At 38.2% G+C, this 27,990-nt stretch overlaps 1 protein-coding gene and 1 long non-coding RNA gene across 3 annotated transcripts; one reads left to right on the top strand and one right to left on the bottom strand.

Annotated features, from left to right (window-relative positions):
- Positions 1–2,034: 2,034 nt before the first annotated feature.
- On the top strand, positions 2,035–18,462 carry LOC149030169 (uncharacterized). The gene is made up of 4 exons (XR_016171247.1): positions 2,035–2,405; positions 3,201–3,283; positions 11,662–11,765; positions 17,620–18,462. It is a non-coding gene; the product is annotated as an uncharacterized LOC149030169 (long non-coding RNA).
- Positions 18,463–21,163: 2,701 nt separating this feature from the next.
- On the bottom strand, positions 21,164–27,537 carry LOC149030168 (uncharacterized). Of its 2 annotated transcripts, none has more exons than XM_089142489.1 (5): positions 27,065–27,537; positions 26,906–26,982; positions 23,067–23,149; positions 22,616–22,950; positions 21,164–22,175 (listed from the first exon to the last, which is right to left on the bottom strand). In XM_089142489.1, the coding sequence occupies exons 1-4, from the start codon at positions 27,158–27,160 to the stop codon at positions 22,880–22,882; spliced, it is 327 nt and encodes a 108-aa protein (XP_088998615.1). In that variant the 5' UTR covers positions 27,161–27,537; the 3' UTR covers positions 21,164–22,175; positions 22,616–22,879. The 2 variants fall into 2 exon arrangements, with proteins under 2 accessions (XP_088998615.1, XP_088998614.1); XM_089142488.1 differs by having other exon boundaries at positions 21,165–22,175; positions 23,067–23,203; positions 27,065–27,536.
- Between the last annotated feature and the right edge of the window lie 453 nt (positions 27,538–27,990).

Here is a 27,990-nt window from a genome sequence, read left to right as displayed (position 1 = left end):
GCCAAGATACTAATCATAGTATAGTTGTGCATGATGCTCAACATTGTTTCTTAGAATACCACAACAGCATGGGCCATATATGTAGCTTGAAGTCAATGTATTGAACAATCTCTTAGTAAAAATTTTTGGGTGAAGGTTGTATGGAAAAACTGTCTTTTCTAAACTTTACTTGTGCAAAAGCCTTTGATATCAAGTTTGCCATTTTTTTTTTTTTTTTTTTTTTTTTTGGTTGTCAATCCCACCCCGGTTTCCAAGGCTTTGCCCTAACTAATCCGGTGTTCGACCCGGGTCATACACCGGCCGTGGTGGGTGAGTCTTCCAGCAGTATTTATTGCATCCATAAGGTTTCGATACCAAACCTTGCTTAAGCGGAGGGACCAAATTGCTTACCACTCATGAAAAGTTTTGATATCAAGTTTGCCATTTCTAGCACAAGGATATAAGATATAATGAGATTCCAACACTCATGAAAGTTACTGCTAATGGGCTTGTTCTTATTGGTGCCAATGATCTTGTCCCCTTTGAAAGTCAAGCTCAAAAAGGAACCCTAAAAAGAGAAAGGTACTCATAATTGAAGGAAATCTGCTAAAAAGTGCCTCTTTTCCGTTTTCCAAAGGATAGGTTTATACAATAGGGTATTCTAGGTCTGAAATAAAGTAACGCGGTTTTAGCAAAGGTGAAACATGGTTCATGGGCCATGGTCTCTCAATAACCTTGGACCCCCAAGGCCCTCTACAGACATTGTAAATTCATAACCCTACTAACTTTAAGCAGCATTATTTCTTTATATCTTTTATGCCATGTCTAGCAACCCCTCTACAGTGCTTGCTACCATTGAAGCTTCCTAGCCTCCATCAACATGCATTGGGGATTAGTATATACAAAGTTTCTTTAACCATCCCCCCCCCCCTAAAAAAAAATCTGTAAATAAATGTTTGGGTATTGTCAAGCCTACCATATTTTATGGTTGAAGACAGGGGTGACCCTATTTGTAGGAATTCTGCATCACTAACCTAGAGAGTTATAGGATTCAGCCAGTGATTGCATGTTGTAGTTTTATTAATCAATAGAGGATTCATCCATACCACACATTCCCCCCGGCCTAAGCTCATGGGCCTTCAATCGTTATGACTGATTTGATGATGACAAAAAAGAAAATCTCGTCTCACTGTGGATATGTCAATTGTCTGGACCAACATACATACACCTTGACTAAATTCCCTAAGAATAATATATGACAACTCTTGATTTTAAAAATATTCAAACTCTTAACCTTATGCAGTGAAATGTTTTTATTTTTTAACTAATGTTTGCTTGGCTACTCCTCGTGTAGTAGCTATTACATATAATTTAAATAAAAGGTAGAACTTTGCCCTAGCCCTGAGGGGTTTCAAATTCTTATCTCTTGCGTAGAAATATTTGTCATTTTTCAATTAAGCAATCCATTGAAATTGATATGGTGAAATATTGGTCTTTTGTCAACTGAGCCCATTAGAGGTTTTTTAACTTGTTTATTTTAAACAGGTAAAATGAAAATTTACGGGCACGTTTGCAACGGTCGTCAAACCTGTCAGTCCTTGTAATGGGTTTGGAGATTCTTGAGCGCACGCATCTCACGGGGTTACGACCACGCGCTCTCGCCGTGAGTTTTGAGTGTTTGGGCTCAGGCTTGGCTTCGGAGTCTGGTGAAGAGTTGCTGAACACAAACTTAGGCTTCTCACGGGGTTACGGCCACGCGCTCTCGCCGTGAGTTTTGAGTGTTTGCGCTCAGGCTTGGCTTCGAAGTCTGGAGAAGAGTTGCTGAACACAAACTTAGGCTTGGCTTACCAATGGTAAGTTAATCAAGTGGTTAACAACCCAAATTCCCATGGAGAGATCCTGGGTTTGTATCTATCTTCCAGCACTTATATTAGTAATATCTTGTGCCCGTACATAATATCAACTCGCCAGCCTAGGAAAAAAAAAAAAAAAAAAAAAAAAAGAAAAAAGGAGAAGAAGAAAAGAAAAAAAAAAGAAAAGAAAGAAGCAGCTGAGCACAATTCAGGCCTGCACGGAAGCCGATTTTGAATAACTCATCAAATCACTAGTCTCAGTACGCCTCAGTGTTAACTCTCACGAATGGAAACCGTAATTCATCATTTCTCTTTTCTCCTTCTTCACAAGTCCTGCAGTCCTCACAGTCACAGCGAAACGAAATCCCTACCCTACTCCGCCAGGTTTCTACTAACCCTCCTTCCCCACAGAACTCGATTTCAGAGACGAATTGGTCGACGACTGCAGCTTCGCCTCATTTGGCAAAGGTCATGTACGTTTTATGGAGTCGGAGGCAATTTGGCTGATCAGAACGATGCTTATATTGCAAGTGTCCGCTATGGACATTAAGCTCGTCAGAAATGCAGAAGCAGGTAGGGTTATTAAATCAGCTTTAAAATTTTCTTTTTCTTGTCGATGTAAATTTCTATTATAAAGTGCTGTAATCAAGTCATCGTAATATGTAAATCAACACGATAATTTCACACTAACGAGAATTTATAGTATTTTAATAAAAATTAGGGGAAAAAATTGGGGATGTTGTACGGGTTGATCATCTTGTCTCTTAGACGTTTCGTTATAATAATTCTTATGTCCTCAAACATTCACTGGTAAGGATCCCCCCCCCCCCCCCCTTTTCTTTTCTAAAGACAACTACCTGGAATTTTTAAGTTCTTTTATTTTGGATATAAAAGTTGAATATTCTCGTCAAAAGGAAGATATTTGGCATAACCCACCTAATAAATAAATAAATAAATAAAAATATAAAATAATTATGTTTAGGTATTTTGTTGCCAAATTGATCTTAGTATCTCGTATTGACCATGCAATAGTTTGAAGATCTATCGTGTCTTTTCATCGGATTAGATTACCTTATTTTTCAAAGCTGGGATTGTGTACATTTCCATTGATGATGAGTCTGGCCTTCAGTTGAGATCAAATATGTTATCATTGAGTGGTGCTGTTGGGCATAGCTTAAACTTATGCCTCTACTTTGTAAAGTTTTTATATTTTCATATCCATCTACCCCTTTTGTTTCTGAATGGAGTGCATAAGAATTTGCAGCACTTGTTAGTAGGTAGTCTTTGTCTACCACTTGCAGGTGGTCAAACTGCCTTTGCATTAGGGTTGCTTCTGACAGTTTTATCTTCAAACACATACATCTTCAGGTGCAAACTGGGCTTTTGAGAAAGAGGTAGAAAGTAGAAACTAGAGTGGAAAGGGATAAAAAAATAAATTAAAGGATGGAAAGGTAAAGTAAATTACAATGCGTTTTCATATCTATTTTACATTTGTGATGTTTCCCTTGATTATGCAGTTTCATGCTGCTTAATTAGCCTCTGAAGTAACTGAATCTCAGATTGTATTAGGGACAGTCCAATTAAAGTAACTGTACATTCTCACCAAGGAATATGAAGCTTAGGAATTCATTGAAGCATGGAAATGCTGAGTCACTTCTGGCTCAAGTAATCTTCACGTGTTATTTGTGTTATAACAGATTATATGTCTTTTCCTTTATGCCCCTTATCATTGTTTCCTAGAACTAATTATTTGGTTATGGCTGTTTTATAAGCAGCTTGAATGAATTTCTCTCAAATGGAATGGAAACTCAGTAATTTCTGGTATTCATGGAATAACGTTTTTAAATGATACATCTAGGAATGGGTTGAGGTCATTCTTTCAGTTATCATAGCTTATTCATATTTCATTGCTGTTGAGACAAGTTTCTTTGTACATTTGAAATTTTTGCAGGAACTGCCCACTTTATTGGATTCCTATTCAGATAGAAGTTTCTTGTTTGATAGTAGTAATCTTTTTTTCCCTGATAAAATTCACTTCACATAATTAAGTGGAAAGTACACTATTACAAGAAATAGAATTTTACATGAATACAAACTCTAATTGAACTCCTAATAGAATCCAACATTCCCCCTCAAGTTGAGGCATAGATATTACTCATGCCCAACTTGCCTACAATAGGAAGGAAATCTCTTTCTTTCAAACCCTTAGTGAAAACATCTGCCACTTGGTCTTCAGATCTTACAAAAGGCAGCAGATAAGCCCTTGTTCCAGCTTTCCTTTGACAAAAAACCTGTCAATTTTAATATGCTTAGTTCGATCATGTTGCACCGGATTATTAGCAATACTAATAGCAGCTTTGTTGTCACAATATAACACCATAGGGTTTGGAACTTGGACTCCAATATATTGCAGCAAGCCTTTCAACCATAGTAGCTCACAAACTCCATGAACCATAGCTCTATATTCAGCTTCGGTACTAGATAAAGCTACCACATTTTGTTTCTTACTTCTCCAAGTAACTAGATTACCTCCAACAAAGGTACAATAACCTGAAATTGACTTCTGTCTTGGAGATCTAGCTCAGTCTGCATCAATGTATGCTTATACTTTCAAATTATCAGTGGGTGACAAAAGTATTCCTTTTTCAGAGTTCCCTTCAAATACTTGTAGTATTCTAGTAAAACAGCCTTCATATGAGCTAAATATGGATCATACATGAATTGGCTCACTATCCTTATGGCATAAGCGATGTCTGGCCTGGTGTGGGACAAATAAATAAGCTTCCCTACCAGCCTTTGGTATCTTCCTTTGTCCAGTGGTTCTGCCTCTTTTTCTTTAAGTTTAGCTCCAACTTCAATAGGGGTATCAACTGCTTTACACCCTAACATTCCCACTTCTGATAATAAATCTAGGATATACTTTCTTTGGGATAGGAATATACATTTATTTGATCGAGCCACCTCAATCCCTAAGAAATATTGTAACTTACCTAGATCTTTTATTTCAAACTCTCTGCCAAGAAAGTCCTTCAACTTTTGAATTTCTTCACCATCATTCCCTGTAATAACAATATCATCTACATAGACAAAAAGAAGTGTGATGTTAGTACCTGACTTCTTGACAAATAGTGTATGATTAGCATTGCTTTATTTGTACCCAATAGAAGTCATTGCCTTCAGGAGGCGTCCAAACCAGCATTTAGGAGACTGTTTTAACCCATAAATTGACCTCTTCAACGGACAAACTTTCCTTGCAGTATTGTCATCGGAGAAACCATGTGGGATTTCTATATAGACTTCTTCCGCTAATTCCCCATGTAAGAAGGCTTTCTTTACGTCTAGTTGGTGCAAGTTCCAGTCTTTGTTCACAGCTACAGATAATAGAACTCTGACAGTGTATAGTTTCGCAACAAGGGCAAAGTCTCCTGATAATCAATCCCATAGGTCTGGGTAAACCCCTTTGCAACTAGTCTAGCTTTCAATTTGTTGATTGATCCATCCATATTTTGTTTAACCACAAATACCCATTTGCAACCCACTGGTTTTTTCTAGAGGAAGTGTGACTAGCTCCCAAGTGTCATTTTTCTTTATTGCTTGCATTTCCTCTACTATAATTGCCTTCCATCTCTTATCAGCATAGGCTTCCTACTAACTTTTAGGAACAAATACAGATGATACAGAGGATATAAAAGCACGATAGGAGTCAGACAAAGAGTTATAAGAAACATATTTAGCTATGGGATGTGAGTACAAGATCTAACTCCTTTTTAACAGCAATAGGAAGATCAAAAGAAGATACCTTAAGGGGAATAGTAGAATCTGATTCTGGAGCAGGAGATTGGAGTGGTAACGTATCACCTATCTCCACCTGCTTTAGCCAGTTATAATTCTTCATCTGATAAGTCTGCACCTCCTTATTTTGGTCAATCTGGTTTTGAAAGACCTCAATAGTGTGTCTCACAGGAGTGGTATCCCCCTGGCTAGGTTCTTCACATGGTTCGAAAAGGGAAGGGGGAAGATTAGAGTCCTCAGGTATACTGGCTGAAGTCTCCCCCGGTCTGGAAACTCTTCTTGAACTCTTAAGTTGTATTGGTGTGTGATAGGAAGATCTAGAGTTGGAAAGAACACCTCTCCTTTAGGACTCTCCCCCTGGAGAGGTGTATAGTAAGGGCAAGACTCATTAAAAATTACATCCATGGATGCAATGGTTTTCCTGGAAGGAGGATGATACCATTTGTACCCTTTCTAAGTAGCAGAATACCCAAAAATAATACAGCGTAGGCCTTGGGGAGCCAGCTTACTCTGGTGGGCTGTGATTCTGGCATAACACACACATCCAAAAATCTTTGGGGAAATAATAAAAGAAGAGACTCCCTAGAGAATCTCATTAGGACATTTAAAACCAAGTATCCTACTGGGCATCCTATTCATAAGGTAAGAAGCAGTGAGTATAGCATCACTCCAATATTGGTCAGGTACATTCATAGCAATCATAATTGAAAGGGCTATCTCTAAAAGATGCCGATTCTTCCTTTCAGCAACCCCATTTTGGGCAGCCGTATCAACACAACTGGTCTGGTGTATTATGCTAGAGTCAAAGAGATATCTCTGAAATTCACCATCAATATACTCTGTGCCATTGTCACTGCGAAGGATCTTCACAGTGGCATTGAACCGAGTTTTAATCATATTATGAAAACATCGAAAAACCTCATTTTTTTGTTTTAAAAGATAAATCCATGTAGAACGAGAGTGACAATCAATAGAAGTAACAAAATGCCTATGGCCAATAATAGACACACGTCGGCAAGGGCCCCACACATCAGTATGAATGAGCATAAATGATGCAGCACAACCATAAGTTATTGTTCACGCTACAGTAGTATGAACAGTAACCTAGATGATAATTTCATATTTGGTGGGCCCCAAGTCCAGCTTGCATAGAAATATATTCAAATTTGGTGGGCCCAAACTCCAGCTTGCAAGGAGATAAAATAAGAACTATTTTTGTGGGAGTTCTAGAGATAATTTAGAATTTTGTTATTTATTATTAGGATAATCATGTAATCAAAGTTTTTATTTGGGTAGGATATCTAGGATAAGTTTTAGTTAGTTTTAAATTCCTAAGAGTCCTAGTAGGATCAGTCTTTTGTTAGTTTTAAATTACCAAGAGTCCTATTATAGTTGTTTTCGTATCAAGTATGTTTGTTTTGTTATTTAAACACTTGTAATCAGCTTATTGATGATGGAATGAAAATATATAAATTGAAGCTTTAGCTTTGTGCGTTTGCAGCAGCCCCCCCTCCTCCACCTCCTCTTCTTTTTCTTACGAATTTCTTCTCCCTCTTCCCCTTCGTCAAGACTAATTCTTCTAAGATTCTCCATTTCCCCCCTTTACTTCTTGATCCTTCTTTCTACTCTATTCTATCCCCCATTAATATTAATTGGAGAACAAAATAGAGTAGAAAGAAGGATAAAGAAGAAAGGGGGAAGAAGGTGAAATTTGAGAAGAATCAAGCTTGAAGAAGGAGAAGAAAAGAGGAAAAGAGGAGAGAGAGAGAGACACACACAGAGGGGGGCCTGCAAAAGCACAAAGCTAAAGCTTCAATTCAGTTTTTTCTATTCCATCCTCAATAAGCTGATTACAATTGTTTAAATAACAAAACAAACATACTTGATACGAAAACAACTATAATAGGACTCTGGTAATTTAAAACTAACAACATACTGATCCTACTAGGAATCTTAGGAATTTAAAACTAACTAAAACTTATCCTAAATATCCTACCCAAATAAAAACTTTGATTACATGTTTATCCCAATAATAAATAACAAAATTCTAAATTATCTCTAGGACTCCCACAAAAATAGTTCTTATTTTATCTCCTTGCAAGCTGGAGTTTGGGCCCACCAAATTTGAATCTATTACCATGCAAGCTGGACTTGGGGCCCACCAAATATGAAATTATCATCTAGGTTACTGTTCATGCTGTTGCTGTAGCATGAACAGTAACGTCTGGTTGTGCTGCATCATTTCTCCCTCTTAAAAAAAAAAAACTCGTCCTCAAGTTTCATAGAAAAATCTGTCTCACGATTGGCACCACAAAAAAAAGGATTTGATAGGTTGTTGTAGCATTGTTCACAATTACTGAGAAAAGAAATTAGGGGCAATAAAGAAAGGATGAAGAGTAGAAAGATCTCAAGGAGGAGAAGAAAACAAGGAAGAGAGAAAAGAAGGTTGAACAAACGATGAGATAAAGAAGAGATCTATCCAGGTTTGGGCTCTGATACCAATTAATGGGGGACATAATAGAGTAGAAAGAAGGATAAAGAAGTAAAGGGAGAATCTTAGAAGAATTAGTCTTGAAGAAGGGGAAGAGGGAGAAGAAATTCGTAAGAAGAAGAAGAGGAGGTGGAGTAGGGGGGTTGTTGCAATAAAAGGAATAGATTTTCTATTATGAAGAGAAGATAAATAAGTAGAACGAGTCTACTTTGCAAAAATGCAGGCTTCACAAAAAAAAAAAATCAACCTCATTACAAGAAGAAACCAAATCAGGAAATATTTTCTTAAGAGTTCCTAGAGGGGGGTGACCTAGCCTATGGTGCCACTGATGAAGGTCTAATGTTACCGAATGGACTGGATTAGAAGATGTAGTCAGAGCAGAAGTAGATCCTCCAATCAGCTCGAGCAAATAAAGTCCATTGTCTAGTTTACCACGTCCAATCTCTTTCCCCGTGACCAGATCCTAGAAGACACAATAAGATGGGGAAAAAATTACTTTACAATTCAAGTCATGTGTAAGACTACTGATAGAGAGCAAGTTAGTAGATAATATGTAAAACTTTAGACAAAGAAAGTGATGGAGAATGCTGAATGGTCCCTCTTCCAACAATGGAAGAATAGGTGGCATCAACAATTCGAACTTTATCCTTTCCAGAAGTTGGAGAATATTGTAAGAAAAAGGAGGATAAACCTGTTATATGATCTATGGCTCTTGTATCAATGATCTAAGGAGTAGAAACTGAAGAAACTGAAGAAACTTGGAAGCCTGTAAAAGTTTTACCCGAAGTAGCAAGGTAGGAGTTGGTATGGATAGTAGAGGAAGCAGTGGCAGAGGTTGTACCGGCAGTAGAAGACTGCAGAATACGTCGCAGAGTAGCTAACTCCTGTGAAAAACCAACGTCTGCAAAGGGTGTCGTAGAAACTGTCTCAGAAAGATTAGCCTTTGGTTTTCCCTTTCTTTGTGCTCTTTTTTGCTAAAAGTTAGCAGGTTTCCCATGCAGTTTCCAACAATTGGCCTTGGTATGATATGGTTTGTGACAGTGCTCACACTTGACAATCTCCTTAGCCAATTCAGATTTAATGCGAACAAACTGTAAAGCTGATTTCTCCCTAATAGGAGTATGAAACAAGGCTAATTGACGACTTTCTTCACACTGAACAAGAGCATAAGACTATTCTAGTGTAGGAAAGGGAAAACAACTTAATACTTGCATTCTGATTTGATCGTACTCCACATTCAAACCTGTCAAGAAGTCATGTATTCGAATCTTATCAATGTGCTTCCTATAAGTAGTCACATCATCTGGGTTAGTGGGGTGATAATCCTCATAATGATCCAACTCCTGCCAAAGATATCGCAACGTGGCATAATATTGGGCCACAGTCAGTTCCTTTTGGGTAGTCTTATGAAGCTTCTTTCGTAGCTCATAATCCTGTACATCATTCCCCAATTGTCCATATGTTTCAATAGTAGCCTTTTAGATTTGGGCTACAGTATCAAGTAATAGATATCCACGAACAATATTTGGAATCATGGTATTCAAAAGAAATGACATAATAAGAGAGTCATTTGAGATCCATTTATCCTGTAAAACACCTATGGTAGTAGGTTTGATAGTGGCGCCCGTAATGTATCCAACAAAGCCTCTTCCGGTAATAGTCAGGTAAGCAGAGCGAGACCAGATCAAATAATTTATTCCATCAAATATTACCGAAAGAGGATGAAGAGTGGGGTAGTGTTCGGAGTCAGTGGGAGAAGTAGTACCATCAGTGGTTGCCATGTTGAAAGAATTGTTTGCAGTTCTTCAGTCTTCACCCCTTCAAAGTAACTGAAATGTCGCAGAACACAATAGCCAAACCACCCAAACAAATGATAGAATTCAAAAAATGCTTATAAAGAATACCATTTTTTTTTCTTTCCTTCCTGACTTTTTTTTTCCTTTGTCTTTTCTTTTATCTCTTATACTTTTACATTTTTTTTTAAGTGCAAAAACTATGAAAGAAATTGCAAATATACCAACCATTGAGACATAATAAATAGGTTTTTGGCTAATAGAACCATAGATAAAAAGAAACAAAATAGGTTCTGTCAAATGATGGATGGTTTAATCTGGTCTACTGGTTGTTGGCTAATGGAACCCGAGAAAAAAAAAAGGTTTTGGCTGGTCTATTTCATGCGATGGGTTTAGAAGCTTCGTAGGTTTACCTGTGAGGGACGGTGGCAATTAGGATGGAAGTAGGCGACAATGATGGCGACGGAAGCAGAGTCTGAGTCTAGCGATGGCGATGGAAGCAGTCTAGTGATGGCGATGGAAGCAGAGTCGATGATGGTCGATGGCGGAAGTTGCAGGGTTTTGGTTTGAAGAAGAAGGTGGAATCTGAAAAAAGCTCTCTCAAATCACCGAAAGCAAAGTCGAAGAAGCTCGTTGTAACTTGCGAACTCAATAACGAACGAATTGAACTCGCACGGCTCCGTTTCAAACCTAATCGGAAGCAGAGGCGATGGCTTCTAGAGGAACGTCTCGACAATGGAGGTAGGTCTTCCTTAGCGAGATTTTTTCCTTCTCTTCCCTTCCCTATTCGAACTTAGGCTTTGATGTCATGTTGAGAAATACGATATTGGTAGGATGGCTTATTGATCAATGATCTCAAGCCCTCTATTTATAATTAAGTGGAAAGTACACTATTACAAGAAATAGAATTTTACATGAATACAAACTCTAATTGAACTCCTAGTAGAATCCAACAGACCTAATCCACATTATTATGTTATTTTTTGAATCCTGTCTTTGGTGGGTTTGCCCAATGGAAGAAGGCGATTAAAGGCAGTCTGTATTTTCCCTTCAGTATTTTATTTGCAAACCAATTCCAGTGCATAGACCTATTTTGATGACTTCAATAGTTGGAGCATTGTAAAACAATTTGCCAAGCATTTTGAGGATTCTGTCAAAAGAACATAGGTTAGAGTACCAGGGTTTCAATTATCTCTATGCATCTTCCTGTATGAATTTATGAACTGATACATATCTTATTTTTAAGGTTCCAATACCATACGTGCCCATTTGATGCAAAAAAGTTTGGTATTAATATATGTAAGAAGCCTCGTCGTTTATATATAACCCAGTTGAATGCACTTGTTTTGTTGTACTTTATTGTCCTCTTTATACTTGATATATATTACATATTAGTTATTTATTTATCTTTCTTTACCATTTCTATGTGCATCTTTGGTCTCTCTGACACAATACGATACATATTTTAGAATCACTTATCTGATACAATACCTGATACTGATAAGCCTTTGCTTGTACTGTACCATTTATATTTGGTATGCATGTCTCTCCTTGTGTGTTGGGGCCTGGGGGAGGGGTGGACTAACTTGTCAAAAACTCTAAATTCCACTTTTGTTAAATCAATACAAGTATTAAAACAGTGGGTTGGACTGAAAAAATGTTTTCTACCCTAAAGGGAACTTGCTTCATTTGATAGGAAATGTTGTCTGATCAAGTTTAAAATTATCTTACTGTATTCTACTTCTTCTTTTAGGGCTGTGAAACAGGAAATGGCTTGTTCCACCTATATATGAGAAGCTGAACTTTCGTAGCCATCATCCTGCAGCCTCGTATACACAAATGTGAGCATGTGACATGGTAATAACTCATTTCTCTACAAGCCAATTATAACTAGTTCTCTAAATAGTTTTCTTCTTCACGTAAATAAATGAGACAGTCATTGTATGTTGGATATTTCTTACAAGTTTTAACTTTACCCCTGATAAGCCCTGAAGAAGTACTATTATATTGATTTGCAACTAATGAGTTAGAGAAGCTATTTACCCCCCCCCCCCCCCCCCCCCGGGGGGGGGAAACTATTCTAATAGCATGTGTATGAACTCATCTGGATTGCATCATTGTATTTTTAGTCTCTGAGGATGTCTAGGCTGTAAGCCTGTAACACTAGAGTGGGTTCATTGATGTTGCTTTTTAGTTTTTACTATGAGAAACCTTACTTGGTAAATGCAAACCTCACTATGTAAACATTCTCAGTTGAACTATGAGTTATAGAACACCAGATTACATTCTAGAATATAGTTATGACATGATATTAAAATAGTTCTAACAATGCAGGAAAGAAGAATGGTAATACTATAGATAGCCCAAGGGATCACAACAAAAAGAGAAACTATTAAACCTTCATATCCAAGTGACTAATGGATGATAAAGTATGGACCAAACTAACAAATTTGGCTGAATTGAAGTGCAAAAATATTTGATGAAGCAAAGCACAGCATACCTTGTCCAATCTTCTCAACTTCTGGCAGTCAAATCTCACATATTAGGATCTAACATTCGTTAATTACATCAGAGATTTCTAAAATCAAGGGTGATTATGCCAGGAGTAATGTTTGAAAGTTGAAACTTGATGTTTGAGTGCCTCAACCCAGATACCATCAATTTAGTGAAACCTAAAATCCATTTAAAAGAAAATATCCTTATGTACGTTCAAGACCAAACAACTCTAAGCCATAGTTATCAAGGTGCTAGGTGATCCATGGTGTTCAAGGTCCACCCTAACACGTAGGTGGTGGCTAGTTACCCGAAGTGTTCTATTATTATTATTGTTTTTAACGTATCAGATTGACTTGCTACTAATAGCATAAAAGATTGTAAACATCACAAAATCCATTATAAAAATATATGAAGACCCTCACAACATGTACTTGAATAAGCGACACAAAGTATCAAATCATCTCAGGATATGTAGTTACGTAATCACAAAATGACAAAGTTGCATGACTTATATTGACGAATGCACCAATCAAATTTGAATAACACAATCATATGCCGCAGTTCAGCCACTAGCCACACTAGTAGCAGCCACCACTACTGCGTCTCTCATATAAGAAGAAAGGTAGTTGGAGAAAAAGGATGGGGATCTGAGAAAAGGATAAAGGGGGGAAAACACAGAAGGAGAAGAACAGGTAGAAAAAAGTACTGCGTTCAAGGTGCTGCTGGTCAAGAGGAACAAACAGGATGGAGAAATGGGGGAAAACTGAGACAACGAAGAATTGAAGTCGGAGGAGGAGGAGAAGGACAGAGTTAAAAATTGATAAAGAGAAGAGAGGAATATAAGGCAATCAAGGTGCTGCTGGTCAAGAAGAACAATCAAAATAGAGAATAGAAGGAAAAAAATAAACCAAGCCTGAGAAGAATCTTGGTTGAAGGGAGGAGAGGAAAAAGAGAGAGAGAGAGAAGAAGAAGAAGAAGAAAGATAAAGAGAGGGAGAGAGAGGAAGAATAAAGAAGAAGAATTGCAAAACTTAGTAGAGAAGTGACGGGGAAAATCTGAGGTTACTCTGATCACCAGAGCCTGGTTTGTGGTCATCAGAATTTTTGTCGCTGAAGCTTGAGCAGAAAAATAACTAAATCAATTTGAACAAGAAAAAGGAAAAGGGTTGAGAGATTGGATAGGAAGAAAAACAAAAAAAAAAGTTTTTGCTATTTACTATAGACTATAGGGAAGAGGACAACTTACTGGATAACCAGAGCCAAGTACCTGGTCACTGGAGTCACTGGGGAGGTGAGAGCTGGAGCAGGAATTGAGGGTAAAGCCTTAGGTGATTAGGTTTAAAGCCTTGTGCACTAATGACATGCACAACCTAATTGGAACATAATGTACAGAATAAAAATGTAAATGAAACAAAAGATAGTCCTTGGGAACTGTGCTCCAATGTTTACTTTCAAATGCTAATTTGGTATTTTTAAATCCTTATTAAGGTGATGATGATTCATGTAGCTTTTTAAATCATGATGACTGCTAGGCTTCTCTAGATCACGAGTTGTGATGAGTGAAACAATCCATTTCAACCTTCATGACATGATTGAAACATCTTCCTTTTTGGATGAATAAAAAATATTTGGATTAATGACTAAAACATTGATTGCATGATGAGAAGCTTTTGATGGTCTTATACAATTCAATTGGTTTTGGTAAAGTTACAACTGTCAGTTGAAAACAGACTGAATGGAAAAGAACGACCAAAAGCAAACTAACAAGGAAAAGAATATCAGTATTCTTTGTCTTTGATTCAAGGAGATCCCAAACAAACAGAAAGAATGAATAGCCAGAGAGATAAGATCATAGACAGAATGCCACAATAAGAGTAGAAAAATCGTAATATGTAATTGACCTGAAGAACAAGATGTGGAAGAAGAAGAAAGATTAAAAAAGACAAAATCCTCCAATGAAAAGAAAGAAGAGAAAATGCAGGGGAGACATTGTAGGAAGAAAGATTAGTTTTAAAATCCATTAACAAAAAAAGGAAAAAATAGTCAATTTCTGTAAATTAAGTGGGAAAAGATTCAATGGTTATGATTAGATCTAATAAAATCAACGGTTGAAGTTCCAAACGTTATGCTAATAGATTAAAACAGTTGTCCTGCTACCGCATTTCCTTAATAAATTGGTAATGACTAGGATTTGGGTTTAGGCAGCCCTTATTATGTGGTCTTCACATTTGGTACTCTAGTCGTAGTGCAGTGAGGGAACAAATGTGGGTACACATAAGTGTGTGTTGGCGAAGAATCTAACTATGTTTACTCTTACACGTAGCACTGCCAATTTGTGTTGGAAGGAATTAATGTCTCACCTTGACCTTATATTTGAGGGGACACCTTGACTTTATACTTAAGAGGACACTTGTTATTGTAGTGTTGACTCTTATTATTTAGATTATCAATGACCAAAGTTTAAATAGTCCTAGGGTGATATTTTGGGAGTCTGAAGTTGGACTACTGATGTCTGTGTAACCTGACAGAGTATCCACAACCAGTGTGGGAGATATTAAAAAAGGAATCCAAGTGCATAACCAATTTATATATTGGTGCTGGTGAATTTGAAGAATGATTTTTTTTCTTAACTTACTTTTATTATTGCAAAACATAATTATTTATTTATTTATTATGTATTTGTTTTATTGGATATTTTAGAAATTGATTATATGCACTTGAGCTCCCTAAAGGGGGTTGAAACGGACCTTAAGAGGTTGACAGTAATTACTTATGCACCCTAGGGTCTTTTCTATAAATGTTGAAATGTGGTGGGTCATGTATGTAATTATGTAAAGCAATAGGGGCTTATTTATAAAAAAATAATTATGTAATATTTTATTTCATTTAAATAATTGTTTAAATTATTGATTTCCCTTTTAGATTTTGCTTCTTCATTCTTCGAGTCAAACTACGATTTTGGAGTCAAACCAGGTGAGGAGAGAGGAATCACGATCTTAGGACTGCAGGACTGCGCTGGAAGTCCTCGGGTTGTGCAACCTACTGCTGGCTTTCTCCTCCTGCAATTTTGCTCTCTCTCTCTCCTACTACTTGTGCAGATACACCCCCTCGCGATGAATCTAGAATTACTAGGAAATTCAAGAAGACTTAGCGTGAATCAATAGAGGAAGAACCATTATCTGAAGGTGAAGCAACAATTAAGGCTTTTTAGGTATTCAAATTTCCTGTTTGGTTTTTTTTCTTTTCCTTTGGTTATTTTATGGAAGGGATCTGGTTCAATCTTCGGGCTCTGTATTCAGATCATTATGATGTGATGATGGGATAGAATTTTTTTTGGTTATTATGTCTGTCAAATATCCTTGAGACCCATTGAGATAATATGGGATAGCTACAGTTTGATGATAGGGTCAACCCATAGGTTTTGCATAGGGATAGAGATAGAATGGGATCTCTAATAATTTTGAACATCATGCCATGTATAATATCAATCCATTTGAAAACTCGTGAGTTAATTGGCGTGATGCATAATTGATAAATTTTGACACTAGAATGAGGTCATTTTCTAGAAAATTTTAGTAATTTTCCATAGTAGGGTCATTTTAGTAATTTTATATATTGAGATGGTCTGTCTGTAGAATAGTAGAGTAATGCTTTTAAGATTCTATATTCTTGATCTCAAGCATTTGTAATTTCGTTAAACTGTTGCTTTTATGTTTACTTTCTTATTATCAAGCATTTGTAACCTTATTAAAGTGTGTAGATTTTGAACAAATAAGTCAAACTGATTGGAATAACAGAATAAGATGCCAAACTTCTATTCTATGGTTTTGCTTGAGATCGGGAGTGGATTCTGAGATCCTTCTCTAGAACTGTTTGTGATTTTGTTGGTAAGTGGTTTTTGGAGCAACAGTTCATCACTTATGATGGGAGTGAAAGATGGACCTCCAACTCTAGGTCTTTGGATTTGATTTGCAAAGTTATCTGCCTTGATGTCTCTTCTGAGCTCTAGTTGGTTCCCCATCCACCTGTTGAGGACTCCCCACGGAATAGACTTCTTGTTGTCACCTGAGGTTTAGGTTCCTCCTACTGATCTACCAGTTAAAGGCTGGCCTCTTTCTTTCCCCCTTGAGGTTTTGGTATTGATTATTTATTCATCATAAAAAAGATATCTATTCTATGAGCAGTTGAAACTTTATATAAACCAATAAACCATTATAAGGCATATTTTTTCAAGCTAAAAGTTGCATTGTAGATCAGTGGATGCAATGGTAGGAAGGATTGATATAATTTAGACTGGAGGAGCTCAAAGAGTAAGGGGTAGGCCTAACACGGGTTTGGGAGAAGCTTGAAGAAACCAAAGACATTAAAGGCCACTTGGAACTGCTCACGGGTGTGGAAAAAGATTTTACATCGCCATGACCATGCACGGCCATTTGTTCGTCTCATTGTTGGGGATGATCTTCTTATCAAATTGTGGCTGGATCCATGGGATCTTGATGGTGTATCATTTTCAGTATGGTGCTGGTCTCCTGGTCCTTCTCTTTTATGAATCTTATGCAAGTGGGGCCAGCTGTATGGTATGTAGTTTGCCTCTTCAAGGACCTATCCTTGTGATACCTGTAGGGCTGTTTCGATGTCCTTAAAGAAAAATTTTCCATCATTCTTTGTAATGAAATTGATTATCAATCTTAAGTCTAAAAATTATACTTGCATGGATTGGGGTTTGACAAGAAGTACGATGACTATCATTAGATAGGAATGCCAACATACGATATGTATTACTGCCCTTATTTTGTTGGTATAAGGTTAAGTTATTGTTCTTCAAAGCTTTCACTAATGTATCGGCTCATGTGCATGTTGGACACTTTACACCTCTGGGCAGCTTGATTTGGTCATAATATCCATCACATGGTAAGTCAAGTGGTATGCTATGTTCCTTACTATGGTTTTCTCCTTGATTTCCCCACCATAATCTGCACCTTTGCAATCTCCATGAATAATGCCCCAGTTTTTTCCTCTAGTTTCTGGTTGTATGACTGTCAGATAGGATCTTCTCTTCCTAATTAAAATGTGTGGAACTATATAATGGCTTGAGTGTTTCGTTTTACTGTTGATCATGATGCACGGGTGTATGCTGCCATTTGACCTCTGTCAAGCTTCTAGCATTTAGCTGGAAAGCCAACCAAATAATTCGTTTCTCATGGTTGAAAATGCAGGGTATGCCAAGGCAACAAGTTGGACTAACGTATCAAGGATCCCCGACTCCGAAGACGAATGAGAAGATACAACAATATGGAAGCATATTTGTAATGTGGCAAATCTGTTCTTGCAGTATGTTCTCCTAGGTTTTGGTTTATCTCCCCCAAACTACCCTCTCCGGCTTTATTCCACCTCAGGGGAATGGGTTTCCATAACAAATTGAGTGTTATAATTGGAAGGCCTATCTGCTATACCAACCTGGTTGAACCCCCCACCAAATTCATATTTTATCTGGTGGCATTTGGAATGAGATTGAGTCATTGGTTCCTATTTTGGGAGCACTTGTCGAAGGCATCTCTCTTGATTGACATTTCAAATAATACATGGTCTCTGCTCGCTAGACTAAACCAACATAAGAGAGTATTATATACTAGAAACGAACCCCATTAAAGTGTTGTTGCGCTCTCTTTTTGTATTTCCTGCACTGAACAACATTCTATTAAATGATCAAGGGTTTCTTTATATGAAAGTGTGACTCACAAGTTATGATCTTAGCTATCTAGAATTAGCGGTAATGAAGCAGAAAAGTAGAACATGATTTGCTTCGCTGAGCCCAAGTGACCGGATTTTTCCACTAAGTTAGACCTGATTTCAGTTTGGTTTTCTGGATAACTTCTAGTTTTACCCTTTATTCTCTGAAACTAAGGGGTTTAACCCTCCCGTGAGGGGTCTCTCTTTGTCTACCATTGGTAGCCGTGTTTTTGACCATTTTTCTTTGCTATTTTTTTATTACATCTCTCTCCCTTCCCATTACGTTGACTGCTCTTCTTGGGATTAACAATTTGTCTTGTGAGGTTATGACAATAGCTTTGAGACTGCTGCCATTATAGTATTGAATTGATTACTTTGTTGCTTTCCTTGTTGGTTTTTTTTATTGATTTTGTGCAAGTGAGTTATGGTGTCTCCACTGGAGGACCCCCCCCCCCCCCCCACCTAACTGGCTTCATTCTCCTTCGGAGATTGTGGCATTCTCGGCAGACATTATACTTCCGAACGACTCCTCAGATTTTAGCTCTCTTCTCTTAGCCTCTATTGCAGAGGGTCATACTATTTAATCGAAAAAATTATCACTTCAAAGTGGGTTTCTAGATCAAACGTTGCTTTCTCGCTAGCTAATACTTGGGGGCTTCCAAGGGAGCATGAGTTCTGTCAAGTAGTTAGACATTTATTTCTTCTCAAGCTGCTGAATCAAGCGGAAGTTGAGAATGCTCTTCACAACAGTCCTTAGATTATAAAGAATCATTTGATTATCTTGAAGATTTTGGAACCAAATATTCCGGTGGATAGAGTTTTCTTTGATATCTATGAAATCTGGACACGAGCCCTTAGCCTTCATCCTGCAATGTACAATAGAGAGGTTGCAATGTTTATTGGTAACATTTTGGGGACATTTCTTGAGTTAAAGCCACACCATGGTCTAAGCGATTAAGGGAGACCACTTGCATTCCGATTATCCCATTCTATTCGAGTTTCTATAAAACCAGGTGTTCGGATTTGTAGGCCAAGACAAGGAATGATTTGGGTGGATTTGCAGTTTACCAAGCGTCCAGCAACTTGTTATTTTTGTGGTTTTTTCGGCCATGAATACCGAAATTGTTCCTTTAGTATTACTTATGCTACTTGTGGTGAGATTTGTGGAGCGATGTTCGGTGATTGGATTTATACTAATAGCACTATTCATCGTCCTTCTAACTGGGTAGTTCGAAATTCATTGGCAAAAATGCCTTTAATAGAATGCAATCGGTTAACCCCTCCCATTTCTAGGGATGCTAAGATCCTTTACCTCCTGATATCCTGAGGTTTATATTGGAGCTTGTTGACTTTGGAGACCCCAGCGGCCAAACATTGCCAGTTATACCGGCGAACAACCATAATGGTAGCTCAAGCTTAGTTCAATCTCAGATGTCACTACAGGGTAACAACTTAGTTGTTGATTTGGCCCAGATGAGTATTTCTAATGCTTCAAGCTCTAAGACTACTTCTATTTCTGTTGTGGGCCTAATTGAGACTCATTTGACCGAATACCCACCTTCTTCGACCAATCCAAATATTTCGAAGGAATTACAAGGTTTTGTGATTAACTTAGTAGATTCTGGAAATAATGTATTGTCAACTACAGAGCCAGGTGAGATTTTGGATGAAAATACTCTTATCTTTTACAAATAATCAAATGCATATAATTCCCCAATAGAAGAGGGTCCTTCAAAGACGATCACTAAAGCACAACCAATCATTATAAGGACCTCTGCTCCAGGTGTTGCTATTATGGGATCAAGAGTATTTATTGAGGATATCACTGAAAATGATACTTCTCAACCTATTGTACAGCCCAATCATGCTAGAAAATGAGCTTCATCCCTTGATTAGGTAACCATCATAAAGACTTAGACTAGAAGATGATAGAGACTTTTTACCATTTCAAGGGTTTAGGGGACAAGGCCTGAATGCTTTGGGACGTCGAGCTGGTGGGATATCAAGTAAGTTTTTTTCGAGCTGCCATGAGGGCGAGGGGTAACCCCCCCCCCCCCTTTCTTGCTGCAAGGGCGAGGCAGGTTGCCCTAAATTAGCCTCCCGAGGCACCATGAAGCTCATATCTTGGAATTGTCAAAGGCTTGGCCTACCCTTGACTCAGCAATACCGCACAAAAAGTTTGCTAGAAAGGGAGGCCCAGCATCATGGTGCTGAAAATGCTGAAATAAGTAGACTTCCAAGAAAGCTTCATTTCAATGATTTTTTCTTTGTAAATCCAGTGGTACTTTTTGGAGGTATTGGTATATTATGGAATGGTAATGTCTCGATCACTATCCTCTCTTCTTCTTCGCATATTGTTGATTTACTAATCAAAGTTACCTCTGTTGATGCAGAGTTTAGAGCGACTTTAGTGTATGGACATCCTCAAGTTGACCATAGGGATTGGATCTAGTATGATTTAGCTCATTTGGGATTATCTATGAGTACCCTTTGGCTTGTCTTTGGTGATTTTAATGAAATTTTGTATAATGGGGATAAGCTTGGTGGACCCCCAAAACCTCAACCCCAAATGAATGCCTTTAGGGAGGCTATTGAGTTTTGCAATCTCTTTGAGGTGAAGCACATATTTTTATGTAAAGGATCTAGTAGGTCAGGTAGCTTCTCCTATCTTTTATTCCATTTGGATTTTTTATGCTCCTAATGTTTTGGGGCATCCCGACAATTATATACCTGCTAATCCGTTGCCCACCCCGCCTCATATTGTGCCAGAATGGTATTTCCTACCTATCCATGCCATTCTTTGTAGTATACCTGACAATAGGGAGGTGTAGCCATGCTAGGGAAATGGAGTTCAACTTATGTGCAGCATTGTGCTGTCAACGGTCAAACATCCATCTCACTTTTAACCATTTTCGTGATGAACAGTCGAAATTTCAATCTCAACAGTTGACAGCAAATGTTGCATTAAATGTGTAGCATTGAAGTCTATTCCAAGGAAATGGGGTGGCCAGAGGAGCTGATACAATCTGACATGTGAAAGTTTGATTATGTACTTGCAAATTGATGGCCCATTGTGGGTGAGACCTTTACTTGCTGATATCCGTTTCTTAATACAGCATTTTGAGCATCGCAAATTTTTCTTCCTAGGATTGTAAATGGGGTTGGAGGCAACTCATTGAATTGAGTAACATCGAGTGGCCAATTTCCAGTTCTTGGTTTCAGGAGGTGGTATCTTCTGAATCCTTGTTTTTTACTCAGTTAAATGAATAAATCATTTCAAACCCAAAAAAATAAAAAGGGATTGATTGTATAACAACCCAGAACGCCTTAGTAATGAAACCTTTTCAGAAGCCTAACCCGGCTGGCCAGGGTCTAACAAAGGCAGGGTCGGTCCTAATTAAATCTGAATTGCATGTTAGAAGAGACAAGTGTATTAATGAATATGCAAATCAAACCAATAACAAAGAATGGGATACAGTCGTGGTTAACAAAAATGGAAACAACAGGAGGTACAAAAACTTATAATACAAATGAATATTTAAAGCATATATACGAGGGGACAAAAACAAAACCTTGACAAGAGAAAATCAAAGTCCTCTTTTTCCAACCGGTGGAACTTCACTTGATTCCCCACTTGGAAAGTCCTTGCAATAAAAGATCTTCCCCTAGTGAATGGCCCAGTTTCATGACAACTCCCTGGACCTGTCTGGTTGAACATTAAAAGCTGGTTTCTCAGTTTCATCTGCCAAACTAAGCTTTATTCAGGCTGTACAAGTCTATATGGGTTTCACTGAGCTGACATTGCGCAAATGACAGATTGAGAACATCCCTCTCCACCCACTGTCTTATGTTTGGTTATGACCTTAAAATGTGCTTCCTGGACTGAGCTAGCTCCTTGCTTGAAATTGGTGCACCCTACTCCCATCATGAGTTGCTTCTAGTGAAGCCCACAAAGCTACCATGTAACATAGTTGAGTACCCACTGCTGGTGTTACAACCAATGATGTCTTAACCACAATCATTAGCTTGCTGAACCTGAAAACTGAAACATCAAAACATCAACCCATCATTGAATTCACAGAAATTGAGCAATTGCCTTACTTTATATAGACCCAAAATTTAATGTATCTAACTGAGTCTCTATACAATCATATAAGACCACCAACATATGCAAGTTGCTGGCTTCAACTTGTGAAGTTGAATCCCAAGTTTTCTGAGAGGCTTCATACACAGAATTCGATCCAGGTCACAGGTCTTTTTCAAAATGTTTCAGAACGTGAAATAAGCACAGAGCCAATTTTGCTCGTGGGATCTATCCAAGGAGAACTGGAGATTACATTGGGATTTATATCAATGGGGTTTTGTAGATTATTTCTCAAAACTATTACTCAGAAAGAATTGTTTAGATTATGTTTTGTATGGAAAGCACAAAGAAAAATAGAAACTTTTTGGAGCAAACCCAGAAAACCCAATTAAGATTACCTTGCTTTCCGCCTATCTTTTTCACCTGTCCTCTTCCCATACATTTGTCAAACACGGTTTTGGGGATTATTTTTGTAAGAGATCTGGTGAAGTCCTCCGTTTCTGAATTGGGTTTGGGTCTCATTCCTTGTAGAGAGCGAGAGACATGGAGAATGGCGATTCAAGAGAAGAGTTGCGTGAGATAACTGGAGTGAATACAAGAAGAGACTTCTTCTCGGTATGCCCTTGTTAGAGACAGAAAACCCTTGCAGGAAGTAAAAAACTCTATCCCTTGCATGCTATACAAGAGGACCTGCACAAGCTCGCCAAAGTTCTATATAAAGTGTCTTCACAACCTACAAGAAACACAATCAGAAAAGAAATTAATGGCATCTTAGGCAAACCCCCCAAAATAAACTGCAAATAAAAAATACACCATCACAAACAATAGGCCTAAACCTGCTGGAATTACCTCTCCCACCAGATGAAAAAGTTGGATGCAGTTGGGGGCAATCTGGTGCACTATCCATTTCAGCAACCACATCATCAGGCTCGCTGCACCCAGAAGACATATTCAAGAAAATTCTAGCACGGATCACTCTTCTGCCACTGCACAACCAAAATATCAATATCTCAAGGGCCCTTGCAACTAGAAAGACCAAAGAAAAAGCAGCACAGTGACTTTAAAAGCCGTAGTTTCCACAATGGATGGTTTGCATCCAGTTGAGGCAGTAGGTTGCTTATTTAGGTAGTGGACATCACAGGTGGTGGGGTAGAGAACGAAAGTTGTTGTTGGTTGAAGTGAGAGTAAGCATGTTGTTGTAATGGCAAGAATGGTTCTACTTTTGGGGATGTGGAAAAGGTGGGATTGCTGATGGTACTGTTCAAACAGAAATACAGTGAAAAGAAAAGCCAGGAATGAAGATAGAACAGTAGGGGGAAAAGGAGAATTCGGGTTACTGTTACTGTAGAACAGCAATAATGGGAATGGAAGTTTGGGAAGAACTGAAGGAGTTATGGATAAGAAGAGGATCGAACGAAAGTAAAGGGAAGCCAGGTAGAAATCAAAGTTGACAGGGAGAGAATAACACATAAGAAGATGAGAGAAAGCGGGGAGAGAAGCTCATACACAATCTGCAAGCTACTATAACCATAATCAACTATTTAAGTTATTCAATCTGTTCTAATTGCATGACTACAAGAGTACAAAATAAAATTACATCATTATTTGAAAAATGAAATAGAACTTGACCATCTTTGACTTCAGTCATAAAATTGTAACTCTAGCTCTTCCATGACTCCATCAACGATGATAAGGGGGGGGGGGGAGTCAAGAAATCAAACTCTTTATAGAGCCAATTATAGAACAGACCAAAGTAAAATATCCACTGAACTATAAATCAAACTAGACGTGCTCATCTCTGTCTGGATGCCAAAATGGGTTTGTGTCAAAGGTAGTGAACTCGCATCACCTCTAAAATACTGACACCCAATCCAGTAATAAGAACACACAGAATAGTCTAGGTAATTAAAAACCTGACAGAAAGTACGTCTACCCAAAGAACCGGTTTGATCAAGCCTTTCCAGGATCAACCACTTCTTCTCTAGTTTCTCAATGAAGGTGAGTGCATTATAGATAATATGTTCGGGCTGAGTTTTAACAGTCTATGCATATAGATTTCTTAAACAGATAGATCTAGCTTCTTGTGAAAGCAGGATAAGGCTGCAAACATTATATCCTTCCCCAGCCCCACGTGCCAGCCTCCCGGCTGCTTTTTTGTGTCTGCTAAAAATGAACCAACTCTCCCATCATTGCGTCTCCCTGCCTCTGTCCCTTTTGGCTCTCCACAGGACATTACATGGGGAAAACAAAAAATAGATGTAAATCCCCTTTGCTTCTCCCCTGCTCCACTGTGTGGGGGGGGGGGGTCTGTTTCCCTTAGAGGAATTAGTAAATTATTCCCATTCCCCAACAAATGTAGGGAAATTTTCAGCACTACCCCCTGAGGTATTCCCTAAAATTAATGCCACCACCTGAGTTATCCAGTTTATCAGTTAGACCCCCTATTACTAACACTATTAGTCTTCAGGTAATTTTTAATTATAGATTTCCAATATTACCCCCACACTAACTAAAATAACTGCCCACCTGCTCCAGCCCCTCACAAACCCCCCCAACCCATCCACCCTGCAGGAAATCATCCACCACACACAAAAAAAAAAAACCCTAAGTCTGTCCTTAACTCTGACACCATCTCATCTGTGGTTATGCTGCCTCCGCAACAAACAACCCCCCTTTTCTGCTTCTTCCGTTGTCCCCACTTCTCTCTCTCCATTTTGCATCTATTTGCTGCCAAGGGAGCCATTGAAAGTATTTTTGTTCTTATATGTTAATGTTTTGCCCTATATCCAGCAATTAAAGCCGCTGAATCTCAGGGGCTATACCTTGTCTGTTCTTTACTTTTGGAAATTCTCAAAATGGAAGAGCTCCTAGGAAATGCAACATCTGATTACAACTCTTGTTGGACCGTATGCTATAATATCCATTTGGACCTTCAGTTGATAGCACATTTATTGCAACATTTCGCCACCGCCTAATTCTTCCCTAATTTCTCTTCAAATCTTGGCTATGCCACTTTTGTTGTCGTTTTTTGTTTATCTAGGTAAGCAACCGCAAATCCCCAACTCTTGTGAAGGGGGAGAGACGATAGTGGTGGTTCCAAAGCGGAGCCGAAGAGGAAGAACATACGGAACTACACTTTGGGTTTTTTTGTCTTTTTGAAAAATTTAAATTGCTTACATCAGCATTTAACTGTGATTTCTAACAACAGGGGGTCTGACTGATAAATTGGATAACTCAAGGGGTGGCATTAATCTCAAGGGCTACCTCAGGGGGTGACATTGAAAATTTACCACGAATGTATAAATAAACAAAGGCACTTATGACTTATATATTACCACAGAAAAATACAGAACTCAATTTCACACCTATTGTGGTTATAATATCAAAACTTTAATTAAGACAAATCACAGGCGACCTATAAAAACTATAGCCGAATAGTGCCGAATGGAGATTGTTATATATTACTACTTGTGCAGACTAACATTAAGAGCATCAGTAATACAGCAAAAACAAATATATACTAAAAAACAGTTCATTCCAACTGTTTAAGCAGGAAAAACCAGGGATGGAAACTTAATGCCACAGCTAGCTCCTTGTACGTCAAAAGCCTCTAAAAAAACTGTTGGGGTAAGGCTGCACAGGAAATTGCCTCTCGGACTCTGTTTGTGCAGCAGCCTTCAGAACCGAGTTTGCCCTTTAGCTAGACCGGCATTAAATTAAGAATACCTAGCCCACTTCCAATATGGTTAACACCATACCATTTTTAATTAGGCCAATTATTGGCCGTCTATAATAAGTGATGCCAAATAGTGACAAATGGAGGCAGCAATATGTTACCACGTGCGGAACAATTAATATTACCTCAGCCAAATACAGAATATCTCTTTCACACCTGTTGCAATCATAATATTACAACTTCTAAATAAGAAAAATCAGAGGCAGCCCATAATAGTTACAGCCAAATGCGGCGAACAGAAGCTGTTATATATGCTGCTTGTGCATCCTAAATAAGAGCAGCAGTAATACAATACAAACCATTGCAGATAACAAAAACAGTACATTTCAACTGTTCAAGAAGGAACAACCTGGGATGGAAATTTAATGCCAACTAGCTCCTTAAAGATACCGACAGTAAAGTATTATCGCCATTAAATTAAGACTACGAAGCCCACTTCCAACGTGGTTAACACTATAATATATTTTTAATTATGCCAATCAATGGCGCTATATAATAAATAGCGACAAATGAAGGTGGTAATATGTTACCAATGCTGAATAATTACATAGAGTAGCTGTAATATATACGATTCCTGAGTTTCCATTCATATACAATGACGTTTTCACTGTCTGTTGTCTTATCCGAGTAAATAGCAAAGATAAAAATTTACCACCACCATAAGATCCACCAAAGTGCAACCTCTGCAACATTTTTGTTAAGTAGACAGATCATAAAAGAGTGGCTGAATAGATTCTTACCCACCAACCGATGAAGTACAGCTTTTGTCTATGAATTACTAGATATAAGAAATCTTGTACATGGTGTTGGGCTCTTTGCCCTTTCGCATTATTAATGAATATAACAGCTTTCTGTTTCAGGAGTCATAGACTGTCATCTCAATGATAAAGAAAGAGAGGATACAAAGTTCTAATGGAAAAATATGAATTGCAAAGAAAAGAAAGAAACAAACCTCAGAACACCTGGTAAATCGTTGATCTGATTTGTTGTGAACACACATTCAACACCATCATTTAACTGAGAATAAATCTACAAAAGAAGAAAACGACACTAACTGAGATGGAAAGATCGTCAACACTTCTATGGATGATACACGGAAAACAGTGAATACCTCGCAAGTATAATGTAAAAGGTGTGATTGTTCAATCGAAACCTTCCCATCATCTTTTACTAGGATCAGCCGATCAACGGAATGGTCTGGCACCATAGCTATTCGGCTGGTAAAAATTTGAAGAACAGTAGGAGCTGTCACAGGAGATGCAGACGGGTACCCTATCTCGCACCCAGCCACCAGATATCGCCTAGGGCAGACGAAGACATTTTTGCATCTCAAAATGACATTTTATAGGTAGGTTTATAGGGTTTGGCTCGTCTACGGCAGTTACAGGGATGATGGAGCGTGACACTCGTGACTCGTCAATTGACGATCCAACAGTCGTAAAACACCAACCCAGATTTTGGAAAAATAAACGCACTCTCCTGCTGCTGTGCCCATATCGGTTCCGAAAATCACAAGACATGTAGATGGAAGTCAGGAAGAGTTGAGACCATTAATGAATGGGAAAGACATTATTCCTTGAAGGGTTGCCCAGGGATATTATACCTTGAAGGGATGCCCAGGGCGGCCAGAGTCAGGGCTGCATGTGAATGAAAGGTTCTTGGTTGTTTTTTTTTTTTTTTTGTGGGTGGTAGAAAGGTTCTTGCTTGTTCCGTCTACCAAACACGATGGACCGTCAAATCGGAATTTCGGTTGAAATTTCAATTTCGATCTTAATCATTGAAATTCAACAGTTAAGATTCAATTTCAACCAAAATTTCGAATCTGATGGTCCGAAATCTCGGCTTGACGGTCATGTGCATTAACCAAGCAAAATCGGAGAAATACACCCTACAACAATCACATTTCACGAGGGAACTAATAACCTTATTGGTAGGTTTCAATAATAGGGAATGTCACAGAATCCGGATCTTCTCCCCGTCGAGAGTGCTCCCCCATGGCTTCCTTACCACAAATACCAGTGGGTCCCATGGTGAAAA

This window comes from Hakea prostrata, chromosome 1 (genome assembly GCF_041222555.1).
Source record: "Hakea prostrata isolate BN-2017 chromosome 1, UWA_Hpros_2, whole genome shotgun sequence".
Classification (NCBI taxonomy): domain Eukaryota; kingdom Viridiplantae; phylum Streptophyta; class Magnoliopsida; order Proteales; family Proteaceae; genus Hakea; species Hakea prostrata.
The sequence above is the reverse complement of the archived record's forward strand: the minus strand, read 5'-3'. Positions and strand labels throughout refer to the sequence as shown.